Below are 25,700 nucleotides of genomic sequence, written 5' to 3' on the forward strand. Positions count from 1 at the left end.
GAGTGAAAAATGCAGATTGCAGAGGATGAGACTCTTGATCTTGGGGTTATGAGTTCAAATTCCACATTGAGCGTGGAACCTGCTTGCTTGCTTGCTTGCTTGCTTTCTCTCATGAGCCGGGGAGAGAGGCAGAGGGAGTGGGAGAAGCAGACTCCCTGCTGAGCAGGGAGCCTGACTCAAGGCTCAATCCCAGGACCCCAGGAACTCAACCCAGTCACCAGGTGCCCCTAGAGACTACTTTTTTTTAAAAAGTTCAAAAACAGGTAAAATTGAACTTCTGTTAAAAGTCGGGATAAAAGTGGTTACCTTTGGGAGAATAGTGATTGAAAGGGGATGTTTTTGGTTTTTGTTTTTTTAAGTTTTATTTATTTATTTGAGAGAGCTCATGTGCACACTTGCACGCACGCGTGTACACACACACACACACACACGAAGTGAGGGGGTTGGGGGAGCAGACGGAAAGGGAGAAAGAAATTTCCAGAGCTTCATCTCCCGACCCTGAGATCATGACCTAAGCCAAAACCAAAAGTCGGACGCTAAACCAACTGAGCCACCCAGGCACCCCTGATGATTCTTGATCTAAATGATGGTTCATGGGTATCTTCATTTTTTAGAAAATTCATCAAACTCTCTACTTATAATGTGTGCCCCTTTTTTGGCATATATATATTCCACTTGACTAAAAAGTTTGCTACCTATACAACATCAAACCTGCCCTCATGGAACTTATATTTTCCTGGCAGAGTACAAACAGATAAAATAAGTAAATGAGATGATAAATTAGAATAAAGTGGTAGGTGTTATGGAGGAAAAAAAGGAGGGAAGAACAGGGAGTAAAGTGTGCAATTTTTAATAGAGTGATAAAGAAAACCCTTTCTGGGAAAATATTTTTTGGTAAAGATTGAAGAAGAGAATGAGCAAGCCATGTGGCTAATAGCTAAAGAATGCAAAGGAGTCAAGGAGAAGCAGCTCCCTGTTAGGGTGTCTTTGCAATAATCCAGGCAGAAGATGACAGTGGTTTAGACCAGAATATTTGTAGTAGAGGTGGTAAGAAGTGGCTGGATTCCAGATAATTGTGAAGATACAGCTAGGAGGGTTTACCAATAGATGAAATGTAGGATGTAAGAGGAAAATCAAGGAGGATTTGAACATTTTTGGCTTGAGCGGCAAAAAAATGCAGTTTTCTTTAAGTGGATGGGGAAGCTTTTGGGAGGAGCAGGTTTTTCAGGGGAAGGGAGGGATAAATAGTTTGGTTTTGGACATATGAAGTTAACATATATTATAGTTTTTTAGGTTCGCTATATATTATATAAATAGGTACTAGTAAGTGAAAAATTTATAGTTAATGTTAATCTGACATTAATTTGTGGTAACATATTATAAATGTCCTTAACATAGAATTACAGGTTGAGCTCAGAATTTGAGACTGATTTCCCAAGGCTTGGTTTGGTTGAATAAGCTGGCGTTCCCCATTTTTTACATAATACCCTGAAAAGTCACAAAAGAAGAAATTATTTCAAATGTCATAAGCATTGAGAATCATATTTAAATTGTCATGTATTCTTAATTAGTGAAGCAAATACTAATATGCTTTTACTTTTTGAAATTGAGCTAACTTGCATTGATTATTCAAATTAGCAAGTCACCAAAAAATTCTATTGTTCTCCTCATTCCAATTTTGAGTTTAAAGAACTCTGGCCCTACTCTCCCTGCTATGTGTTTTTAGAATGAAAAATGTTCTCTTATTTTTCATTGCTACTGTAATTGAAGTGTACTGTAAAGAATCGATTGAGGGTTTGGTTTCTTTCTTTTTTTTTTTTAACAGATGAGAACCTGAAATACTACTGCGATTAATTGGCAACATTAAGATTCATTCATTCATTCATTCATTCATTCAACTAACGTATTTTAGAGCTTTTAAAGTGGTGTACAAGATCCACTTTTATAACAGTCTAGTGTAGAAAAATTATTATCTAACTCTTACAGATGAAGAGACTGATGTTCAGAGAAGTTAAGTGGTTTCACAAAGTCACAAGTCTTTATGAGTGGCAGAACTGGAGGTTCTTCTTACACAGAGGTTCTTGATAAAAAGCAAGAAACTGGATTTCTACTTCTTTTTTCCTGCAAGAGGCAGTGTGATTCCTCTATCTCTGGGGCCCCAGCTGCATAGCCCTGGTTTGCAAGGCATAAGCCTGGGCTTCTATCACTAGGGCTGCATCATTTCTCCCTAAGCTACTTTAGACACTCCAGGCTAGTTAGTAGCCTGAGGTCTCCTTACTCATTAAACTACTTATTCCAAAGCAGTGAATATTCAGTAAGCTAATTAAAATTTGTAAGTAAGATTTCCTTATTAAAAAAAAAATCTATTAAAATCAGGAGAAGCCCGTTAAAATAATAATTAGAGCAGGAAAAAAAGGGATGACTATCAAATTACAGTATCTTGTTCAGCTATCCATAAAGGCCTGTTCAGTTGTTTTGGCAGGAGACAGGAAGCTAGGAGTGGATTTCTACTGTAAGTATGCAGCCGGTGAACTGGTGACAAGGTGAAGGAAAGAGACAGCTATTTTGTTAAAGCGGTTCTTTCACTTGTTTTGAAAGAAGGCTACAGACCCTGTGTTCTATAAAGGCTCTGCTTGTGTGTCCTGGTGGAGGTAGACGTCATTAAACAGCGTGCAAAGAACAAAGGAGCAGGTTGTAAAGAGTTGGGAGCTTTGAGGATGCTGTAACAGAGTACAGATAAGGCATGTATCTGCGAGGTTTAAAGAAAGCAGAGACCTCTGGTCTGTTTTTGTCATCTTCCCTACAAACAATAGTGCTGTCATTAGTAGGGCACTGAAAGTTTGCTCCAGTGATATCAGGTGTTTTATTTATTTTAAATTGCTCCCCGCTCTTTTTTTTTTTTTTAGGAAATCTCTTAACACTAGTTTGATCATGATGCCCAAACTAAGGACAGAGAAACTATTTCCAGCTTAGATGTGATAGTTTTCGAGATTCCCCCTACCTAGAAGAAGCCATGATCAGAATCATGGTCCCTCCAGATTTTATCCTCTTTGCCTTCTCTTGCTTCCATGTATTCCCAGCCGTCTCTCCTCATGCCTGTCCCTCATCATTGCATCTCACCTTTCCAGTTCCTTGCTTTTCTGAGGCATGTCAGACCAGTAGGCCAATACATCAGGCAGGGTCCCAGCAGAAAACAGATGGCACATTCAAATTAGAGTCATCCGAGGAGACTTTAATAAAGTGACTATTTCCAGAAGCGTGGGCAGAGTGCAGGGAAACCACAGAGGGCGGTGCCAGTGATGCTCAGTTCTGTTCCTACCCCTTGCCCTGAAGAGCTGAAGGATTACCAGAACCCAGCCAAGACATAGAAGCTGTATTTGGAAGGATAGTAACTAAAACTCTAACTAAAGACAGTTTTACACAAAGGCATCAGAGGAACGATTGCTCTGACAGTACTTTCTGACCTTTTCCTCATCTCCCTGCATTGACCTCCTTTGACGAGAAGGCTCAGGGTATACAGGTTATCCTCCTGGGGCCCAGAGCAGAATAGAGAGGAGGGAGTGAGAAGTGAACAGAAGATTGATAAAATATAGCCCGAAGAACAAAGGTACCAGATTAGAACAGGCTCCAAGTTCAAGCCCTCTGGTTTCTCACTCCTCATGTTGACTCTGTGAAATTCCTACCCCAGGAGATCTGGCATTCTCCAGAGATGCTCTTGGTCTTCCTTTGTCCTTGTGTTTTGGCTTCTCTTCTCCTTTCCTGATTTTTCTGTCAGCCATGCACAAGCATATTACTTTTCTAAAATGAATATGGATTTTGAGAGTAGAAACTACAATGTAAATAATTTAATCCAGCCAAAAGTATTTGGGCTTTTGGGCTATTCTCCTAATGCACTCAACAGGTCCTGAGTGCCTCATTTAAGTATTGTGCTTGGCACTGTGGCAACAAAGGTAAATTAGTTAGTGTTCTTCTCCCTAAGAATTGTCAGATTTCTTGGAGGAGACAGACAAATGTGTTACTGACAGAATACCAAATTTACCTAGGGGGTGCATAGGGGCATGTGGTGCCATTTTGGATATAAGAATGGGTTTACTTTCAACTGAGAGAATTGGGAAGGTTCCCAACTTATTGTTCTGTGACCTCTGGCTGGGCAAGTCATTCAACCTCACCATGCCTCATTTCCTCATAGGTATAATTTGGATAACAACAGCATGTACTTTATCAGGTTATAGGAATTTCAGTGAGATAATATATGTAAAGTGCCTAGCAGAGTGCCTATCACAGAGTAAGGAGAAGATGTAATAATAATTATTATTATGCTGTTTATCCTATTTCTCCTGCCTGGAATGGTCTAACCCTGCCTCTCCCCCCACAAAAATGTGTAAACATTTTAATTATTGCATTTTCAAAGCTCACTTCAAATGTCAGTTCTTCAAGAAAGCATTCCTTATACTCCTAGTTCATATCTTCCATTATATAATCTCCTAGATTCTTATACTTTTCTTTGATAGCATGTATCACAATTATAACTAAATAATGAATTCTTTTGTTTTTAAAGTGAACTTTGGGGCACCTGGGTGGCTCAGTTGGTTAAACATCTGACTTTGGCTCAGGTCATGATCTCAGGGTCCTGGAATTGAGCCCTGTGATGGGCTCTGTGCTCCGCGGGGAGTCTGCTTGTCCCTCTCCCTCTGCCTCTTCTCCTACTTGTGCTTTCTCTGTCTCTCTCAAGTAAATAGATAAAATCTTAAAAAAAAAAAAAAAAATGAAGTGAACTCTACACTCTATGTGGGACTCAAACTCAGGGCCCTGAGATCAAGAGTTTCATATTTCACCAACTGAGCTAACCAGACACCCCAAATAATGAATTGTTCTAATTTTAGTATATGTGCTCCTGAAGCAAGCACTAAGTAATGAATTGTTTAATGCTGTTCCCCTGATAGATGGTGAATTCCATGTTGATTGAGACTGCAGTCTTATTCAGCACTATATTCTTAATGCGTAGCACAGTGTCTAGAACATTGACATACAATGACTGTTTAAGAAATGATTTAGGTGTAGTAAGTCAAGATTGAGCCTGATTAGAGAAGGTCTGGAATTATGATGTGGAGATGTTTAGATGTCTGCATTTATGCCTACATTTATGAGGTTGAGCAGTTTAGATGTCTATTCTGCATTAATTTATTCAACAGTATTAATTCAATTAGTGATTTTTGGTCACTACAAAAAAGATTCTGTCCTTGTGGAGCTTATATTCTAGTGAGGAGAGAAGAATAATATATACCTTAATTGAGGTATGTATTAATAAAATATTATATATACTTATGAATAATAATATAATTATATATCATGTCATATAATAAGTGCTACAAAGGAAAGTAAGGAAGATAAGTGTTTCTGAGTTGGGTGGTATGATCAGATTTATGACAGATAAATTTAGCACCAATGTATGAGATCAATTTGAAAGGGAAACTACTAAAATGAGAGTGACTACATAGGAGATTATTGATATAATCCAGGAAAGAAATGACAAGGATTCAAATTAGGGCACTGAAAGTAGAAAACAGAGATGAATTTGAAAAGCACTTTGAAGGTAGAACTTTTATTTTGGAGATTGGGTAAACAACTGGATATGAATATGAGGAGGAAAGAGTATTACAAGATGGCTGAGGTTTTTAGCGTAGATAATTTTTTTTTAATTTTTATTTATTTATGATAGTCACAGAGAGAGAGAGAGAGAGAGAGAGAGAGGCAGAGACACAGGCAGAGGGAGAAGCAGGCTCCATGCACCGGGAGCCCGACGTGGGATTCGATCCCGGGTCTCCAGGATCGCACCCTGGGCCAAAGGCAGGCGCCAAACCGCTGCATCACCCAGGGATCCCTTTTTTTTTTTTTTAATTTTTATTTATTTATGATAGAGAGAGAGAGAGAGAGAGTTTAGCGTAGATAATTAAAGATGGTGTTAATAGTATCTGATAAAGGAAAAATCCTTGTTTGATGGAGGGGAAATTAAAGGTCTGTGATAGTTATGCCAGGTTTGCATTGCCATCAGTATCTCAGTTGGAAAATGTTCAGTTTGGAAGTATAACCTATGAGAAAGGTCAAGGTTAAAGATGTAGCTTGGGAGTCATCCACTTAAGTTCAATCCAAAAGGATGTAGATGCCCCTTCAGATCACTACATTTGTATCTGTGGGGTAATTGCTGGATCATAGGGCAGCTCTATTTTCAACATTTTGAGGAACCTCCACAGTGTTATCCACAGTGGCTGAACCAGTTTGCATTCCCACCAACAAACAGTGTAAGAGGGTTCCCCTTTCTCTAAATCTTCACCAGCATCTGTTGTTTCCTGACTTGTTACTCTTAGCCATTCTGACAGGTGTAAGGTGATACCTCACTGTGGTTTTGATTTGTATTTCCCTAATGCAGAGTGATGTTGAGCACTTTTTTATGTCTGTTGTCCATTTGTAGGTCTTCTTTGGAGAAATATCCATGTCTTCTGCCCATTTCTTGATTGGATTATTTGTTCTTTGAGTGTTGAGTTTGATAAATTCTTATAGATCTTGGATACTAGCCCTTTATCTGATAAGACATTTGCAAATATCTTCTCCCATACTGTGGGTTGTCTTTTGGTTTTGTCTACTATTTCCTTTGTGTGCAAAAGGATGTAGTCCAGGAACTTGTAGATGAGAAGAAAATAACAGGGGAAATGACATTTCCTTGGGTCATTTGTTAGTTCTGAGAGTGACTAAGAGACTGAAAGGTTAAGTAATGCTTTTGACAACTTTGTAGGGGGTTGGTGTCCAACTCTCTAGGATCTACCAGGGGAGGCTACCTATTTCCCAGAGAGAAGCCTTAGACTCCTAGGGCTGCACCCTACCAAGAGTGCATGGAAGTACATAGACTCACAGAGACTTTAATTCTGCTTCAAAATACCACAGTCCTTGAAATTGGATTGCTAGTACTTGTAGGTGCCTGGACAGAGCAAATAAAATGATTTTTATAGAAAAAGATAGCAGCATTCTAGGCTTCAAGCTGTTTCTGTAAACAAAGCAAATACAACATTGGGCACATAAGCAGGGAAAAACAGACACACAAGAAGACATGGCAACATGGACTAAAACCAATAGAAACAATAGAAAATAGAAAAAACCCATAGAAATCTAGAAAATAAAAGGATCAGATATGGACTATAAAATAACTCTGCTTAATATACCTAAAGAAATAAAAGATAAAATGGAGAATTTTGTCAGAGGATTGGAAACCATAAAAAAGTTCAAATGGAAATTTTAGAACCAAAAATACAGTAACCAAAATCAAGACTTCAGTGTATGGATTTAAAAGCAGATTAGACATAGTTGAAGTGAGAATTGGTGAATGGGATGATGAGTCATAAGAAAATAACAACCCTAAAAAATGGAGAGACAGTAGGATAGAAAATCAGAAAAATAGGGACATTGAGGATGCAGTAGAAAGTCTAACATTGGGGCACCTGGGTGGCTCAGTTGGTTTAGCATCTACCTTTAGCTCAGGTCACGATCCTAGGGTCTTGGGATCAAGCCCCACGTTGGGCTCCCTGCTCTATAAGGAGGTGGCTGCTCCCCCTGCTTATGTTTTTTCTCTCTGTCAAATAAATAAGTAAAATCCTTTAAAAAATAAGATAAAGAGTCTAACATAAATGTAATTGGAGCCCCAGAAGCAAATGTAAGAGTGGGTCAGAAGCAGTATTTAAAATGTAAAGGCTAATAACTTTCCAAAACTGATGGAAGATTCCAAGCCCTAGATTCATGAAAATCTAGAGTCCCCAAACAGAACAAGTATATAGAAATCCACACTAATCACAGTTGAAATAAAAGCAGCTAGAAGAGAAAATAAGATTGCCTTCAAAAAGAAGCAGCGGTTAGACTAACAACTGATTTCTAAATTAAAAGAATAAAGCCATAATATAGTGGAATGATATCTTTAAAGAGATGAACTAAATTAAACATCAACCTAAAATACCATATCTGCCAGAAACATCCTTTGATAGACAAGTTGAAATAAAAATTTGTACCCCTTTCTCATGAAAGGAAGTACCAAAAATACTCTTCATGCAGAAGTAAAAAAAAAAAAAAAAAAAAAAAAACACCAGATAGAGTTTGGGAGATGCAGGAAGGGGTGGAAAAGCAAAGGGTAAATGTATGTGTGTGAATATAAATGAATATTGATTGTTTAAAATAATAATAATGTCCTATTGGTTTATAATATGTATAGAATTAAAATATACAACAATAATGCCTCAGAAGTTATGAGGGGAAGTTAAGTGTTCAAACATTCTTGTGCTTTCTGCAAAAGCTAATAAAAGTACCAGTTAATGTAAAAGTACCAGTTTGACTTTGATAGTCATGAATGTGTAATTTCTAGGGTAGTCCTATAAAGAATACTAAAAGAATATATAACTTGGGATGCCTGGGTGGCTCAGTGGTAGAGCGTCTTGCATTTGACTCAGGTCATGATCCCATGGTCCTGGGATTGAGTCCTGCATCAGACTCCAGGTGGAAGCCTACTTCTCCCTCTGCCTATGTTTCTGCCTCTCTTCTCTGTATCTCTCATGAATAAATAAATAAAAATCTTTTATATATATGTAGAACTTCTAAACTAATAAACAATTTTTTAAAAATTGCTTAAAAAGAAGGAATGATTTTTAAAATAAGCAATCTAAAAGAAGGCAAGAAGGGGGGGAGGGGAGAGCATGGTAAGTGGGACAAATAGGAAGCACTTAGTAAGATGTTAAGTTTATATCCAAATAAATATACAAGTAATTCCATTAAGTATAAATGAATTGAGTACTCTCATAGGCAAATATTGTCAGGTAAGACATAAAAATGAAACCTGATTATATGTGTTCTTTAAGAGACCCATCTAACAGTTGTTTTTTTTCTTTTTAAGATTTTATTTATTTATTCATGAGAGACACAGAGAGAGAGAGGCAGAGACACAGGCAGAGAAAGAAGCAGGCTCCATGCAGGGAGCTCGACATGGGACTCGATCCCAGGACTCCAGGATCACGCCCTGGGCCGAAGGCAGACGCTTAACTACTGAGCCACCCAGGGATCCCCTAAGGGACACATCTAAAACATAAGGACATAGAATGAAAATAAGAGTATGGGGGAAAATATAACCTGTAAACAGTAACCAAAATAAAATTGGTGTTTCTCTGTTAATAGCAGATAAAAAACACATCAAGGCAAAAAGTTTTACTAGAGATGAAGGGAGGCACTAAATAATAATGACACAGTGGTTCTGTATTTGTGTGTACCAAAATAGCAGAAGCTCAAAAAACATAAGGCAAAACTTACAGAATTTCAGGAAAAATAGGTAAGTCCACAATCACAATAGATTTTTGCACATTGGAAACCCCCCCCCCCACACACACACACACAATCAGGACATAGAAAGGTGCTTCTGAAATATTAGCACACATAAGAATGATCTGGAGAACTTGTAATACAGATTCCTGGGCCTTGTTCCTGGAAATTCAATTCAAAGGATATATAATGGGTCCTGACAATTTGCAGAACCCAAGTGATGCTGATGGTTCCAGAACCACACTTTCAGAACCACATAATTAGCAAACAACTTAATGGATATATGCGGAACACTATATTCAACAACTACAAATGCATGTTCTTTTTAAGTACTTGCAGAACATTTTGAAAGTTAACTGTATTCTGGGCCGTAAAATACCTCTCAACAAATTTTAAATAATTTAATACAGAATATGTTTTCTGAGTACAGTGGAATTAAACTCCAACTCGGTAACAAAAGGATAACTAGAAATTCTATTTGAAAATGAAACAATATATTTCTTAGTATTCTCATGAGCTAGTGAGACCACAATGAAAATTGCAAAATATTTTAACTGAATGATCATGAAAATACACCTTTCACCACACCTGTGGGATATGGCTAAACCCATGCTTAAGAGGAAATGTATAACTTTAGATATATATTATATATATATAATGTTGGTATTATACATAAAATATTAATATATACTTATATGTATTTGTTATTTATAATATACGATTATATATTATTGTGTATAGTGTGTATATTTTAAATATGTATATAAAGTGAGGAGACTGAAAAATCAGTGAGTTAAGAACTTCATCTCAAGGTATTAAAGGACACTCAATTTAAATAGTGGAAGGAAGGAATAATGAATGTAAGTGCAGAAATTAATAAAATTCTTAAAAACCATATAGGAGAGCTCAACAAAACCAAAAGTTGTTTCTTTCAAGTCTCCCTTCTACTTCAAACTCTTAGTCCTACTCCCCAAAGGCAATTAACAGTGCCTTAGATATTTGTAATGCTTCTTAATATACATGTTCTTTTCAGATATTCTTTCTGAACCATACTGTATATACTTTTTCCTTCCTTTCTTCCTTCCCTCCTTCCCTTCCTTCCTTCCTTCCTTCTTCCCTCCCTCCCTCTCACTTTCCCTCCCTCCCTCCCTTCCTCCCTCCCTCCCTCCTTCCCTCCCTCCCTTCCTTCCTTTCTTTTTTCTTTTTTTTTAATTTTTTTAAAAGATTTTAGTTATTTATTTATTCATGAGAGACATAGAGAGAGAGAGAGAGAGAGAGAGGCAGAGACACAGGCAGAGGGAGAAGCAAGCTCCATGCAGGGAGCCTGACGCGGGACTCAATCTGGGGTCTCCAGGATTCCCCCCTGGGCCGAAGGCGGTGCTAAACCCCTGAGCCACCGGGACTGCCCTCTTTTTTTCTTTTAAAAGTCTTTGTGCCACAGTTTTTTCATCCATAAAATAGGGTAAATAATAGAACCTGCCTTACTGGATTGTTATGCAGATTTAATGAGTTAATATGTATGACATGGTTTGAATAGTGCTTGGCACTTAAGAAGCCCTCTATAACCGTTACAACTGTTGTTATTACAAGAGGACATATGGACCTGGACAGAATGACAGTGAGGGTAAGCCTGGATTTGGGAGGTCAATGGTGGTGGTTAGGGACTGCTTTGGAGGAACACTGTCTGCCAGGCACTCTTTATATGAGTGTGGAATGAATGATGTGGCCAGTGATGAGCCAACAGGTAGAATCATTGGCAGAATCAGCCAATAGCCTGGGCTTGTGACTTGCCCTACAAATCTCAAAGTTCAGGAGTAGAAAAGGGGTAAAAAAAAAAAACTAATTGGGTCACTTCACTAGGATATTATCAGGTGACTGGATCAAAGATCAAGTGAGAGAAGTTTTGAAGTAGTATAATTCGTTTCCTTTTCTCCTTCTTGACTTTCTAAAATTAGATATTTAGACCATCGCCCCACAGGCACACCAGGTTCTTTACCAAAAGCAAGTTTTGTTACGTATGTTCTATTTGAAAAGTGGTACTGTCTTTTCATATTAGTTATTTTGAGAAATTGGCACTTTAACTCCCCCTGACTGTACATTCAGTATAGAAAAGTGCAGAAAAGTCACTCAGGCCATGCCACCACTATTAAGTAGCACTGTCACCTTGAGCAAGTTATTTAGCCTGAAGTCTCCATTTTTCAACCTGTAAAATTAGGATGGTGATAATCTTTTCAGAGGTTTGAGGGCCTAATGAGATCATATCTGTAGAATGCCTAGTACAGGGCCTGGTATATCATGAGTGCTTAATAAATGCTAATTTGTTACCCATTCATCAGAATTTTCCTGCTGGGTATGTGATACCTACAAAGCCTTGTCAAGGTTCTAGAAGAAAGAGGAAAGAGGCTCAGGCCTTTGACAAACTAGTGTACTAGGAGCCCCCTATCCCCGGCCCCTAGCTTTTCACAGGCACCATAAAGATGAGAGCCAGAGAGGTGCTGGGGTGCATGGCAAGCGGGGTTGTGTCTAAATTCTTAGTTTCTGAATATATCTACCCTTGGTGTATTCTTTATTCTAAAAATGCATGTGATTCATTTTCAATGAGAAATAATTCTATATGTTGAAAGGGTAGGTAGTACCATTTTAAATAAATTCAATTAAATCTTCTGGATTTTTTAAAAACAAAAGAGAACTGAGATGTATATTTAGTAGGGAGTGGTGATTGAATAAATAAGTGTTTCCATGACATAGAAGGCTTGGCTATAGGGCTTCTTTACATAGAACACTGAATAAATGCTGAGGTTTTCTGTTACGTGAAACTTATCCGGACAAAATATCTAGTTCATTATTACTTAAAAAGTGCTTTGAGTTTTAATTTGGGGATGCTGGTGTGTTGCCTAAGAGATGGCCCCACCTTTCCATGCAGCTCGCGAGAGGCACTGATGATGTCAGGGTTTCAAAATCTGTCAGGCTTTCCATGGAATCTATTTAACTGCACACCTAACACATTTTTATTTTTTTTTAATGAGAGAAGTAATTTTAAAGAAAAAAATCTTTAACTGAAAACATTGTCTGCGGTAATTTAGAAGCACCCCGAAGCACGTGTTTTAGGGAGATGAACGGTGTCATTTGTTTTCTGTGTACTGTGGCCGGGAGGCTGACGTTTTATATACTTTTGCATATGAGCCTCTTTGTGAATGTCATGAGCCATTCAGTCTATCATGCATAGAGTAGAAAGGGCAAAGCCAAACTGTTAGGGTGTCAGTACATTATGGCAATAAAATTTTTCACAGCCTCAAATAAAAAAAATATATGTAGTACTTGACAAGTGAATCTGTTTTAAATTATTTCAAATATTATGGAAACTGAATTTCTGTTTGTTCACTTCTCCCATTAGAAGTGGGTTATGTTTCAGAAGTTGGTTTTCAAGTCGGTTATTGGGAATTTGGAACTTACTTTCTAAAAAAGAAAAAAAGATGGTTCGGATTTGTGGGCTAGCCCATGTTTTAACCATAAAAGAGCCAGAATACTTTGCATTACATACTCTTGTAGCCCTAACCATTTAATACAATGACAAATAAAGAAAATTGAATAAACTATTTACCCAGAGTACTAAGAAAAAAATAGGTCTATTAGATAAAGCATGGTGGAAAAAGGACAAAAATGATTATGTGACCTCAGGCAAGTTACATAAACTTTCTTACCTCAGTTTTTAAGTCTACGAACCTGGATCTTTGAGGGGGCTAAATGAGATAATGCATGTAATAATGAGCTCACCGTAATGGCTGCTGTTATAAATATAGGTAAAAATAGGATCCAAACCCAGGTTTCTTACAAATTCTAGGTCCAGTGCATTGTCTCACAAGTGGTTATGTTGGGATGGGAGTGAGGAGGGACCAGGAGGCTTAGGTAGTGCTGTCGGCTATTTGTGTGCAACAGTGGCCCATAGGTGTGTGGCAGACAGTAGCACTTGGTCCGAGTGTTACCCACGTTTAGTAGGAAGTTTATTATGCTCCGTTATGCAGGGGAGCACTCCCTTTTCCCTTCTCTCACTGATACCTCTACCCTCTTGCCAGTCTGCACCCCTGCCCCAGCCAGCACTGGGAACATAGACTGGCTCTCCCAGAATCCAATGCTCTGTGAAGAGGGTGACCTGACCTTAGTGACGACAAGAAGCAGGCAAAGCCAGCAAAGGGTTTGTTGTTGTTGCTTGTTTAAGAGAAGGGAAAGGTAACATTTTTGGGGTACCTGGTATATTTCAGGCACAGTCCTGTGTTTTTTAACATTTTCTCATTTCATTTTCATGACAGCCCCCTTAAGAGTAGATGTTATCCCATCTTGCAGACCAGGAAAGGAGAACTTTAGATGGCATGACAAAGGTAACATAGCTAGGAAATCACAGAGCTGGGATTCACTCACAGAAGGGTCTGTCTGGCTGTCAAGCCCTTGCTCCAGCTGCCCTCTGGGTTCTCCAGGGAATGCACACGTATGGTTATCTCCAGTGTGTCCAGCCATTCTTTCCTTATATAAACCTGACTGAATGCGCGCCCTTGGGAAGGAGAGGACTGGATGAGATTTAGCTTATTAACGCCATTAACTTTAAAAATTGAACAGTATCTGGCTTCCATCCCTCATTTCAAATTGAATCACATAAGGGGGATGAAAACATATTGATTAGGGAAAAACTATTTATTAGAGGTAAAATTGTTTACCATGTAAATATGCTACATGTTCCATTATACACGACTTGGCATTTCAACATTTCATAATCTGTTGCATTTAATTAGGCACAGTACATAAAGTATGCATCACAAGTAAACAGGGGAAATGCAATGGCAAATCTTTCTAAGATTTGTGCTTCATAAATTCTCAGTTTCCTAATCTCAGTAATGATGTTTTAGTGTCAGCTGCTGCTTTTCCAAACTAATGCCTATCTTCTACCTAATGTATTTTATGCAAGGAAGCAAAATTAAAGATGAACTCTGAAGTTCTACGCTTCTGCATCTTAAAGATTAGGTCTTTAATAATTTTTCTTTTATTTAACGTTGTTAAAATGATAAATGTAGTGATAGAATGTGAAATGTAAGATACAATTAATGCTAACTAATTAATAAACTGCCTTGCAGTGACTGTAGAGACATTGTAGATGGTTTAGCTTTATAATTTGAACATGGGGTTTTCAAAGCAGTCTGGGAAATTTTAATGGCTGGAGATTTACAAAGTGTCTGGTTTTAATTATTTCAAGAATCCTTGGACCTGCCAAGTTTGTCCTCCTGATAGAATACAGGAATGGGATTGTTGATTCCTGTGGTTGTGTGGGCAAGCACAGGGCCTGGTACACTCTGAGAGATTGTTACATGACTTCTAAACGATATTTTTAAGAGGCAGATTGGTTTCTTTCTTCATTGTAAAGTAGATTTTTCTAATTAAAATGAAACAGTACCTGCTCATCTGAAATCAATTTGGATGTTTGAAAACACACAGAAAAATACATTGAAATTACTTATAAATCTACTCTAAAAGATAATCACATATTGATTAGTATGTGAGTTCTGATAATCTTTTCTCTGTGCATATGTGAATATTTTTACCCCCCAAATTCTCATGCTGTATGAAAGAAAAACAATGCCCTTTGCTCCTATTTATAACATATTGTGAATATTTCCCCATGTTAATAAATATTCTTCTTCAATATTATTTTTTTTAATTTTATTTATTTATTCGTGTGAGACAGAGAGATAGGCAGAGACCTAGGCAGAGGGAGATGCAGGCTCCTCACAGGGAACCTGATGTGGGGTTCCTTGGAACCATGACCTGAGCTAAAGGCAGATCAGATGCTCAACCACTGAGCCACTGAGACATCTCTTCAATATGATTTTTAATCAATGATCATGTTCCATTATACAGGTGTGCTATAAATCTACATTCTTTTTCTAATATAAGTAGGACTATAGGGAATCTCTTTGTGCATATATCTCCGCATATTTCCTCGAGATAACTTCTAGTAATACTGATTCAAAGGGTGTGTGCATATTTGTTGGCTTACTCTCCAGAAAGGTTATGCTAAATATTAAGTAAACTATATCTATTTCTAGATATTTCTTCTTTAATCAGAATGTTTTTGATTTCCTGAAGCTGACAAATTCATTGTCTAGCTTCAAAAGGTCATGGTGACACATAGAAGTGATTGCCTGAATGAACACCATTTTTATAGCCAGAGGTCTCTAATAGGCATACCCCATCAGAGGGGTGCCCACACTGTACTCACACAAAGAAATTAAAATGAAACCAGAGTTAGCCTGTTCACTTAAGGCAGCAGTCTTGAACTAGGGTATATATGGTCCACAGAGTAGCTGAAGATATTCCAGAGGTTACTAGGGCATGGTGGTTCTAAGATTTTCACTGGCTGACTTTCCTTATATATGTATATACTCTCTCCTAAAATCTATGAGCCTCAGAAAGCTGCTGTGGTGGAAGCGCTGTGTGGTTTTTCCCTCCTCCACTTTATCACTTACCATTTTTCCAACTGGGTAGCTCAGGTGTTGAGCATCTGCCTTCGGCTCAGGTCGTGACCCTGGGGTCCTGGGATCAAGTCTCGCATTGGGCTCCTGCAGAGAGCCTGCTTCTCCTTCTGCCTATGTCTCTGCCTCTCTGTGTTTCTCATGAATAAATAAATAAAATCTTTAAAAAAAAAAAAAAAAAGGAATACTCCCATCCTATATGATGACCCATTGTCCCAAAGTGTGAGACCCTCTCTGGTGCCCACCAAGGGATTGTGTAAAATACTGGTAATAACCAAACTGCCTTCAATCAGCACTTTATAATCCTACACCCCTCTGATTAAGAAATGCATGTTAGATTTAAAACAAAAACAAAACACTTTACTTTTGACAATTAAAACAAATACTTTTATTTATAAGTCTTTGTATTGCTTTGATAAATTTTGGACAAATTGTAATGATAGCTTAATCCAGAAAGATACATTAAACATGTAGAGCCTTATAATTACAGGCAATAAAAACAGTTTAAATTTTCAATTTCCATACATTTCTTTTGCAGAGCATGAAAGTGTTTTGCATTAGGAGAATATGGAAGGGAAATACACTTCTAAGAACAAAAGAGAACACAAAATTTTTGACTGTTAAAGAAAAGTTACGTATTTTTGAAATGGATAGTGGGTATCAAATTGCTATTTAAATTTGGTTGGATACATTTTAAAGAATAGTGTTGCAGTTTTATTTTAAAATGTCAAGATTTACGACATACTGAAATAACATTGTTTACAACTCTATAAACTTATAATGAAAAATTATAGATGCCAACTTAAAAAATGTGCAAAGGACAGAATATATGTGAGCAGGTACCTGATAATTCAAAATTTCTTAAGGGAATATTCCAGCAAAAAGTGGGCCATCTACTGACACAGGACAGGTACCTGGCTGGGAATGCCACCTCCCCTGGCCTCAGGTGGCCTCACCTGACCCCATTCCCCACTGCACTTCCTAGAAATCTCAAGCCCAGCCTTTGTTTTCCTTCCACTTCTCTTCCACCTAGTGAGGCCGTGCAAAAGGGAGGCATGAGATAGCCTGCAGGGGCCCCTTCAGGCTTTCCCTTGGCTAGAGTGCTCTCCCTGGTCCTGTTTAGGAGCCAGGGCCTGGTGCTCCTTCCAGTGCCTTTACTCATGCCCATCCACTGGTACTCACCCTGCCCCCTGTGGTGCCCTGATTCTCACCAGTGGGAACCGTCCTATCCTGTTAGTCCTTCACTCAGACATCACATCTTTCAGAAACATTCCTTGGATCTCTGTTCCTCTTTTCCTTTATAATGGCTTCTCCTTCCTTTCTCACTACACTAGTGGCGTTTAGAGATTGAAAGGGAAAAAAAGGAGTTAAGTTCTAGAGCAGGAAGAGGTAGGTAGCAGCTGATGTTTTTGGCTTCTCTGTGTCCACAGAGCTTCTAGAGGTTTGTGCCTCTGAAATATGTAGTCTCAATAAAAATGCTGTTGAATTGAAGCTGAGTCCATTTCAGGCTCCACATTACCTCAGAAGTCTCCTCTGACTTCCCAGACCTGCTGGTACTTCTCTTCCTCCAGATCCCTGCTGTGCTTAGAATCTGTACTGCACAACTTGGTGTGATCATTACTGTCCTCCAATTTTTGCAAATTATTTTGAGTATCTAGCATTGTTTTTATAATCATATTGCAAATTCTAGGCAGGTAGAGGTACATGTTTGTTTATTCTTTTATCTCTTCGTGGCACCGTAATAGATACTCAGTAAACATCCAATTAGTATGGAAAAGGAAAAAATTGATGGGGAACCCTGGTGTTGAAACCTGGACCTATCACACTTTGCTGTATGATTTGAGGCAACTTGTGTTGTTCCTGCCAAGCAGGAAACCCATTGCAGGACTCAATCCCAGGACTCTGGGATGATGACCTGAGCTGAAGCAAATGCTTCACCGACTGAGCCACTCAGGCATCCCAACATTTGACTATTTAAAAGTGATTGGCAGTCTGCTGCTGAATTGAGCTCAGGAAATGCATGGCCCTAGTAAATGGGAGAGACTGGAAGCTTTTTTGGCCACTTCTTGGCCTTGTAGAAGGGCTCCAGAAAATTAGCAGCCTGCAGAATGTTCACTACTCGTTTCCCCAGCTGCCAAAGGCTCACAATCTGGGAGCTGATAGCAGTGAACATAAGTAGAAGGAGGAGTGTGTTTGTGTTCTTATTCTCTCTTCTTGTTTTTAATTGATCTTAAAATCTTGCCTGGCCCTTCACCTTCTGCACAGTCCAGAGTCATGAATCCTTGATACATGGCTCAAAAGAGAAGCATGTGACAGCATATTCCCTTTCTCTCCACCAATTTCCTGCCTGTTTCTGTTCTGGGACCAACATACAGATCATTCTAGTTCAGAGATGGAGCAAGCTCTGCTCTACTTACTGTCCTATGTGAACAGCTTGGCTTTACTGTAAGAACCGTGTAGGAGGGACACATGTGATCTGTAGCTTTGGGTGCTTCCCACAGGGTGAGGGTGGAGGTTCTTTTGAAACTAATTGTACCCATCTGTTTCTAAAAGGTGACAGAAATTCCTGAACTTAGATGTCGATTTATAGATTAATTACACTGATCTTAGTTACAGCAGTATAGTCTTAATAGCCGATTGCTGCAATACCCAAATCTGTGATATCAGAATGTGACGTGCATATTTTAATTTGAGAAATAGTTTAACATTTTTAGATATTCATTTAGATGTGGTTATGCAGGTTAAACATAACGTATGATCACTGCTTCTTTCATTGCTTCCAATTAAACCTTGCTTGTTAGTTTAACCTCTAGGTAATCCCATCAAACAATTGGTGTCAAGGAAACACTGCCCACAGTAGCTTCGGATGAGTGGCCATTAATTTTAATTGCCTTGATATTAAAGATTAAGAAGTATTGGGACTAGCAGAATAGAAACGATCTGATGTCAAGCAAATCCACTTGCTAAAGCTTCCCCAGGCTGCTGGTGATATTAAAATTTTACTGTGAGAATTAAATAAACCTTTATTAGTGATGACTGTTGTTTGATTGGTCCAGGGGTATGCATAAACACAGGATTCTTGCATATCTGGAGATGAGACCCTTCAGTGGTACAGAGATTCCTCAATTATGAAACTGTTAATAAAGCTGTAATCTGATTTTCCAGGCTAGGTTTCATTAATGTATTATAGCTTCTCTGATTGTCAAGGTAATATTAACTACAAAGTATGGAATTCAACAGAGAATTGTTTAGAAGAGGAGAATTCTAAGATGGGCCTTTGTTGCTAAATTCAGAGTTGGGGAATTTTCATTAATTATACTTAAGAAATGCCAAATTCCCTCTCAACCAGGAATATCTCCCTTCACACTGTAGATATATTCAATATTTAACTCTTTTGAAGGTCTGCCAGTCTTATTCAGACAAACTGGAGTGATGTATGTTGAAGGAATTTTTTGCAAACCAGCTCTCTAAGTGTGCCTTCTGAGCTGAGAATGTGCTTGTGAAACATGAGGTAGGGTCTGAGAGAACTTGCTTTAACCAGCATAATCAGAACAGATACCTTTATGTTCCTTTTTCAGTCTTGAGTGAGAACTTTTGTTTTTAGAGTCCTATAATTCTGATATGGGAATGACCCTAACAGTCACTGAACTGACTTCTCCCAGAGTATCTGTCTCCCTGTTCTTAGAGGCCTGGGCCCAACATCAGCATCATCTCTGGCTTCCCCCTCTCCCCTGACCTCTACAGCTGGTCTGTGGCTAATTCTGCCAGTGTCTCCCCTCGATAGCTGTCTTCTCCATAACTACAGCTTTACCTGGTTATGGTTTTCATTTCCTCCTTCCCTGTGCATTCTCCTGGCTCTTCCTCCCACTACCACATCCTACTCAATGATCATGTGCTCCTATCCCAAGCCTTTGGATCTCAAAGAAGGGAGGGCAGAGAATACCAATCGCCCAGTGGAATTCAGTCCCTCAGGGCTGTTTGAGAACCTAGTATTATCACCAGCTAGGTGTTGGAACTAAAGCCAATGATTAGAAAGGAGAGGGAACCAGATCTTAGTTCTATATAGGGAACTGTATATCTGTCAGAATCGTCCAACGGGGAATCAGGGACTTTGTAAGGTAGGAAGTACCACGTCTCTAGAGGCAGAGATGCCATGAATGCAAAGAGAAAACGGAGAAGGTGGTACAGGTTAAGAGGACACATAAACTCCATTTTAGACCTATTAAGTTGGAGGTTGTGGCAAACATTTATATATTAGTGTCTTTAAAGTCAAGAACCAAAATTCATAGAAGTTAGGGCTAGAGATGGAACTCTGGGAGTCATCCACACACAGAGACAATGATTGAAATCAATGTGGATAAGATTGCTCAAGGAGAAGAGAGAAGAGGACCAAGAGCTGAGTTTTGGAGAACACACACACAGACACATGCATGCACACACACACACTGGCATATCAGACACTCCCAAAAGGTCAAACAAGGAAAGAAAAAGGGCATTGAATTTGGGACAGGTTAAGTTATGCCTACATAACCACCTCAATCAACCACCTAGTCCTTGAGATTAAGATTAAATGAGAGAATATATGCAGAGGGTTCTGCATAATGCTTGACACATGGGAGATAGTCATTAAATGATGGTTATTATGACCCCTAAAATTTGGTATGAAGGAAGGAAGTGCAATATACGATCCATAAGGGGTGAGGAGGGTGGGGGGAATACTAGTGGAACAGGAGCAGCTAGGAAGTCCTGATCTGTAGCATATTTACTTCCTGGTGCGTTTTGGCTTCTCTCTGTCTGATGAACTCATGCTCATGGTTCCCACATGGATCCTCAGTGAGTATGTTTCCCCACTATGAGACAGCATGTGGGCGGTAGCAAGGGCATATTGTCTTCCTCACGTGGCTTCCTTGCCAGGGTTCTCTGGCTTCTTCTGGAAAGATGATTGCCATGGGTTGAAGAATGAGTTCTGTTTCCAAAGCAATTAAACTATTGGCAGAGAAGGTCAATAAGCATACCCACTGGCACAAATTGGGTTGGAGGGCTCACACCACTCCTTATTTTTCCTCAGGGCCTCTGAATAGCTGTTCAGGATAAAACAGTCCCCCACACAGCCTGATACCACAGCAACATGCCCCTTTGACAGATTATTAAGAAATTATTGAAGAGTATTTTTAAACTGTTACTTTAACAAAAGAGAGGTCAGAGCCTTTTATATAGCAGGCGGGTACCTTTTTATAAACTGCAGCGTGGGTTTTAGTTTCTTTATAGAGCTCAGCTACAGGTGCCTGAACACATCACATAACTATGAGCAAGGAATCTCAGGCTGAAATTTTGCTGTCAGTGAAATGTGATGACATCTTCCTGTTGCCAAGCTCCTCTTTAGAAATCTCTTCCATTTGCACGGGCTGACATCATAAGTTGTGTGTAAAAGACCTAAGTATATTCCAGCTGATGAAATCAGAGCAGCTCCCCTATATTTGCATTTGACCTTATTGGAATTACTTAAATTTCAAGTTGTGACCTTCTCGTGTGTTAACTGGAGGAGCTTGAGCAGCCACCTTGGCAGACATAGTACCTTCAAGACAGGAGACAAAAGGATCATTCATCCATTATTAATTGATGTTATTTCAGCAGACCAAACATGATTCTACTGTCCAGCTGCCAAAATCATTCCAGACCCAAAAAGAATAAGTCATTCCTTCACAAAAATTTATTATTTACCTAACTTAACAAAAATGTTCCCCCTTTAGGTTTTCAGCTACTTTTGGGTGGGGGGCTGGTCATTCATATATTAGTTGGTATATACCAACTGAATACTTTTTAGGAACAGTGCACCAGTCCTCTTTAATAGTACTGTTGCTAACTCTAAGAAGTGGTATTGATTCTGACTGTCAGGGTTTCTGAAGAGAGAAAACAAACCCCAAAAACCATTATGCACCATCCACAGGATGTGATTGCAAGCTAAGAATTGAATGTCTCCCAAGGGAAAAAAAAAAAAAAGAATGTCTCCCAAGGTGTCTCTCTGGTGTCTCACAGTTATTATTGGAGGTTTGACTCTTTTTTTTTTCCCCCTTTTGACCTCTCTTTCCCTTTACTCATGTCCTTGTAATCTGTAGGTATCCAACTGGTTTGGCAACAAACGAATCAGGTACAAGAAGAATATCGGCAAGTTTCAGGAAGAAGCCAACCTCTATGCCGCAAAGACAGCCGTGACGGCCGCGCATGCAGTAGCTGCAGCTGTGCAGAACAACCAGACCAATTCGCCCACCACACCAAATTCTGGTGCGTACTGGCTGCTCGCTCCCTACTTGGCTCAGGCAGCCTTGTGCCACAAAACCCTGTCCCAAAGGCCAGGACACAGGAGCCATACTGAGGACACAGTGGATTTATAAAGGAAGATTTATATTAAAATGAGGGCTTATTCTAGGGCCAGGCGAATGAGTGGATGGCCAGAGTCTGTAAACCCACTGTTCATAATGAGTGCTACTCGCTACTGGTAGATTCTGGAACCTTTACACTTAATAGTGGTTTTTAATTCAGCAGTTATGCCAAGTGCTATCACTAATAATTATTTTAACTATACTGTTCCATGTATCATTTTAACATCCATAGTGATCTGTCAAAGGGAATTGCAGAAGTGGGAGGTTAAACTGTTGCTGTGCATCATGAAGCTAGAATGTTGGAGTACAGCAGTGCTTTCTGGTTAATATAGTGGCAGACTCCGGTCTGCTGTCCTTCTTGGCATTTCCTTAGCACCTGTGCTGCCATGGCAGGTGGTGAGCCATGAGGGGTGTGGCACTTAATACATGGATGCAGTATCTGCAATATTGTGGTACATTTGGACCACATTTTATGTGACATTTGTGATGGAGTTAAAAACATCTAAAAACTACAGGGAGCCTGAGTAACAGTGAAAGATGTGCAGCTCATCTACACAGATGAACACAAGAAGCAATTCAAGGCACTTTTCTAAGAAGATCTTTTAAATATAATCTTTAAAAGTTCAGAAAGCAAGGGGATTTTATTTGTTTGTTGTCTTTCTCCCACCTTCTCTCCCTCACCTCCCTTGCCCCAAACTCCTCACCCCCTGTGCTTTTTAATGAAACATAACCAGGTGAAAGCTAGGTAGAAGGTATGGCTAAGAAAGAGCTTCAGAAAAAATGTTTCTTCTCCACGTAATTGTCTACTGTGACAGTTAGTGATGGCAAAGAGCTCATTTCATGACTGAGCCCTAGAGATAAATGAAAAGAAGGGGGTGGCTCCAGGCCAGCTGCTGGGTGTTTTTCTGTTTCCTTCAATTTGCTCTTTGTTTCTTATTTGGGTTTCCCCACTGGTAGAACTTTCCTAGCTGCAAAATGAATCATAGGACTTAACTCCTTGGAGTGATCCTCCATCTTCTTAGATCTGGAAATGCTTTATGTTGTACCAGACCTTTCCCTTCTGCACCTTTTCTCCTTTCCCTGCCTACAGGTCTTTGAGGATTATGTGTGTAGCTCTCTGTTATTCAGCTACTTAACTCTTTCCTTTCCAGGTTCTTCTGGTTCTTTTAACCTCCCAAATTCTGGGGACATGTTCATGAACATGCAGAGTCTGAATGGGGATTCTTACCAAGGGTCCCAAGTCGGAGCCAATGTGCAATCACAGGTAGGAGAAATGCCCCAACTGGGGCCTTTCTAGCAGGGTAGGGTTTGGGTTCAAAACTCCATACTCTTACCCCATGGAAGTGGTCTGCACATCCATGCAGAACCTGTGCTGGGTGCTTCCCAATGTGACCCATCTGCCCCACCATTTAATTTAATGAGAAGTCAAGTGAACAGTGACTTTTGATGATTCAAACCTAATAAACTTTGTGAATGCATTCGGCTCTGGCTTGAGCTCATGGAGAGGGATGGGTGCATCTTACCTTTGTAACAACAGCAACAACAACACATTGTGTGTGCAAATGTATGTATGGTTTAAAAACATATTACTGTTTCATTTCTGAAATTTTTAAAGTCAGAATTAAAAAAAACCTGAGTTCTTAAAGTATATTCCAGGTTCAACTCTTTTCTCATCCTCGTAATTGAGAGCAACTACTTGTGTTTATGTGTTCAGGTGTGTGTGTGCGCGTGTGCGCGCGCATGTTTGTGTGTGTGTGAGAGAGAGAGAGAGAGAGAGAGAGAGAGAGAGATCCAGTATACATATTTATAAGTAGTTTTCACCCATAGCCACACACATTTCGTTGACGTAGATGGAAAGTTTGCATTGCCAGGAAGCTGTTATTGTTTGGCTGGCATGAAAAACAAAGATGTGTGAGTTTAAATATGCAAAGAATTGTTGAAATTCTGCCAGTCACATTTGATTGATAAATTTGTCTTTCATTGAAGATGCTAAACCCTTGTGGCACACATAATTCAAATTGTTTCCTTTTGTAAATGATGATGTTTTAATAGATTTGGGATGATGAATTTTATTTCGTCTCACTTCTAGGTGGATACCCTCCGTCATGTTATCAATCAGACGGGAGGCTACAGTGATGGCCTTGGAGGAAACTCACTGTACAGTCCACATAATTTAAATGTGAGTACTCTGGGGAACCAGATTCAAAGAGCTGGAGGAACAGCGGCGGGTCAACAATGACTAATAAATAAATTAATAGCCATTTGACTTGGCTTCTCATCTTGTTGGCAGGTGGGGAAGGCAGCATTTCTACTGCACTTTTATTTTATGAACCTAAACACTTAATGTTACCATGATGCCCTTAGAAGTCCTCACAGCTAACCAGGGTGGCTAGCATTCTGTCGTCAATAGGGACTCAAACGTCAGCCCGTTAAGATGCCATCTTTCCTACTGGCTGTGCTGTATTCCAGGGAGGTGGTGAAAAACAGGTCATTTATCTTAGAATCAAGCAGCAGGAAACATTCCCATAGCTCAAGTGAAGGGGACAACCTTGGAGGGTCCCAGACAGATCAACAGACCAATTCTCAACAAAGAATTCTGTTCTTAAGAGCAAGCTAGCTGTGTTGTCAATGTGGGATGAGAAACCTGTTCAGCACTTTTAGTGGCCTCGATTTTTTTTTTTTAATTATGGAGGAAATAATTTTAGCTTGTGTAACCAATTCACCAAAACTTCACTTCTACCCCACACTGACATGGATGGGAAATGGCAAGATTTACAGGCCCTGCAAGGGATCCAGGGGCGGGGGTCATCAGAGTGGACTGGGTGGGCAATGGTGAATAGAACCTGGGATTCCAGACTTAAGGAGAAAACGAACTGCCCCAAGCATGGTGGTAGAGTTGGGAGGAAAGTGGACAAAATTCTCCCTTTTTTAGGGCCTTGGCTGGTGTGACAGTAAACATTCATGATTGAAAAAATGATTGAGAATGTTCGATTGTAAAGGGAAGAAAGGACCATTAAATACTCAAATCTTTTACATTTGAAATGTCAAATCTTTCTTTTTGGGTTTATAAATAACTCATAATAACCCACAACAAACCATATAAAAAGCCTTTTAGTTGCATTTCTCCTTTTTCATTTAAGTGTTTTGAAATGCTTCAGAGAATGTGCGATATCCTTATCAACATGATAAAATATGAAACTGTGATTGCCTGCAGCATTTTACAGACATGAATTCCATCTTCACTGATGAGGCTTGATAAGGCGCTGTTGTATAATACAGTGCATAATCTCAAACCACCAGAGGAAGGATTAATTTATTTTGAAAAAAAAAGAATGCTTGCTGACAACCTCTCCTCCAGCTGCCATGCTGGGTAAAAATATTGTACATTTGTTGTTTATAAATTTGGATAAAAGAGGAATGATGTTTACTTCAGATGGAATATCTTTAGACTTGTATC

At 39.2% G+C, this 25,700-nt stretch overlaps 1 protein-coding gene across 4 annotated transcripts in view; it reads left to right on the forward strand.

Moving 5' to 3' along the window:
- The window catches only part of PBX3 (PBX homeobox 3), a 231,105-nt gene that overhangs the window by 202,405 nt on the left and 3,000 nt on the right, over positions 1 to 25,700 (forward strand). For 3 of the 4 annotated variants that reach the window (XM_077850693.1, XM_077850691.1, XM_077850694.1), the window contains exons 6-8: positions 21,980 to 22,145; positions 23,395 to 23,507; positions 24,333 to 24,422. In XM_077850693.1, the coding sequence (XP_077706819.1) occupies positions 21,980 to 22,145; positions 23,395 to 23,507; positions 24,333 to 24,422 (369 nt within the window). The remainder of the gene's footprint in view (positions 1 to 21,979; positions 22,146 to 23,394; positions 23,508 to 24,332; positions 24,423 to 25,700) is intronic. The other variant, XM_077850695.1, reaches the window with a different exon arrangement.

The sequence above is a fragment of the Canis aureus genome, chromosome 16, assembly GCF_053574225.1.
Source record: "Canis aureus isolate CA01 chromosome 16, VMU_Caureus_v.1.0, whole genome shotgun sequence".
Classification (NCBI taxonomy): domain Eukaryota; kingdom Metazoa; phylum Chordata; class Mammalia; order Carnivora; family Canidae; genus Canis; species Canis aureus.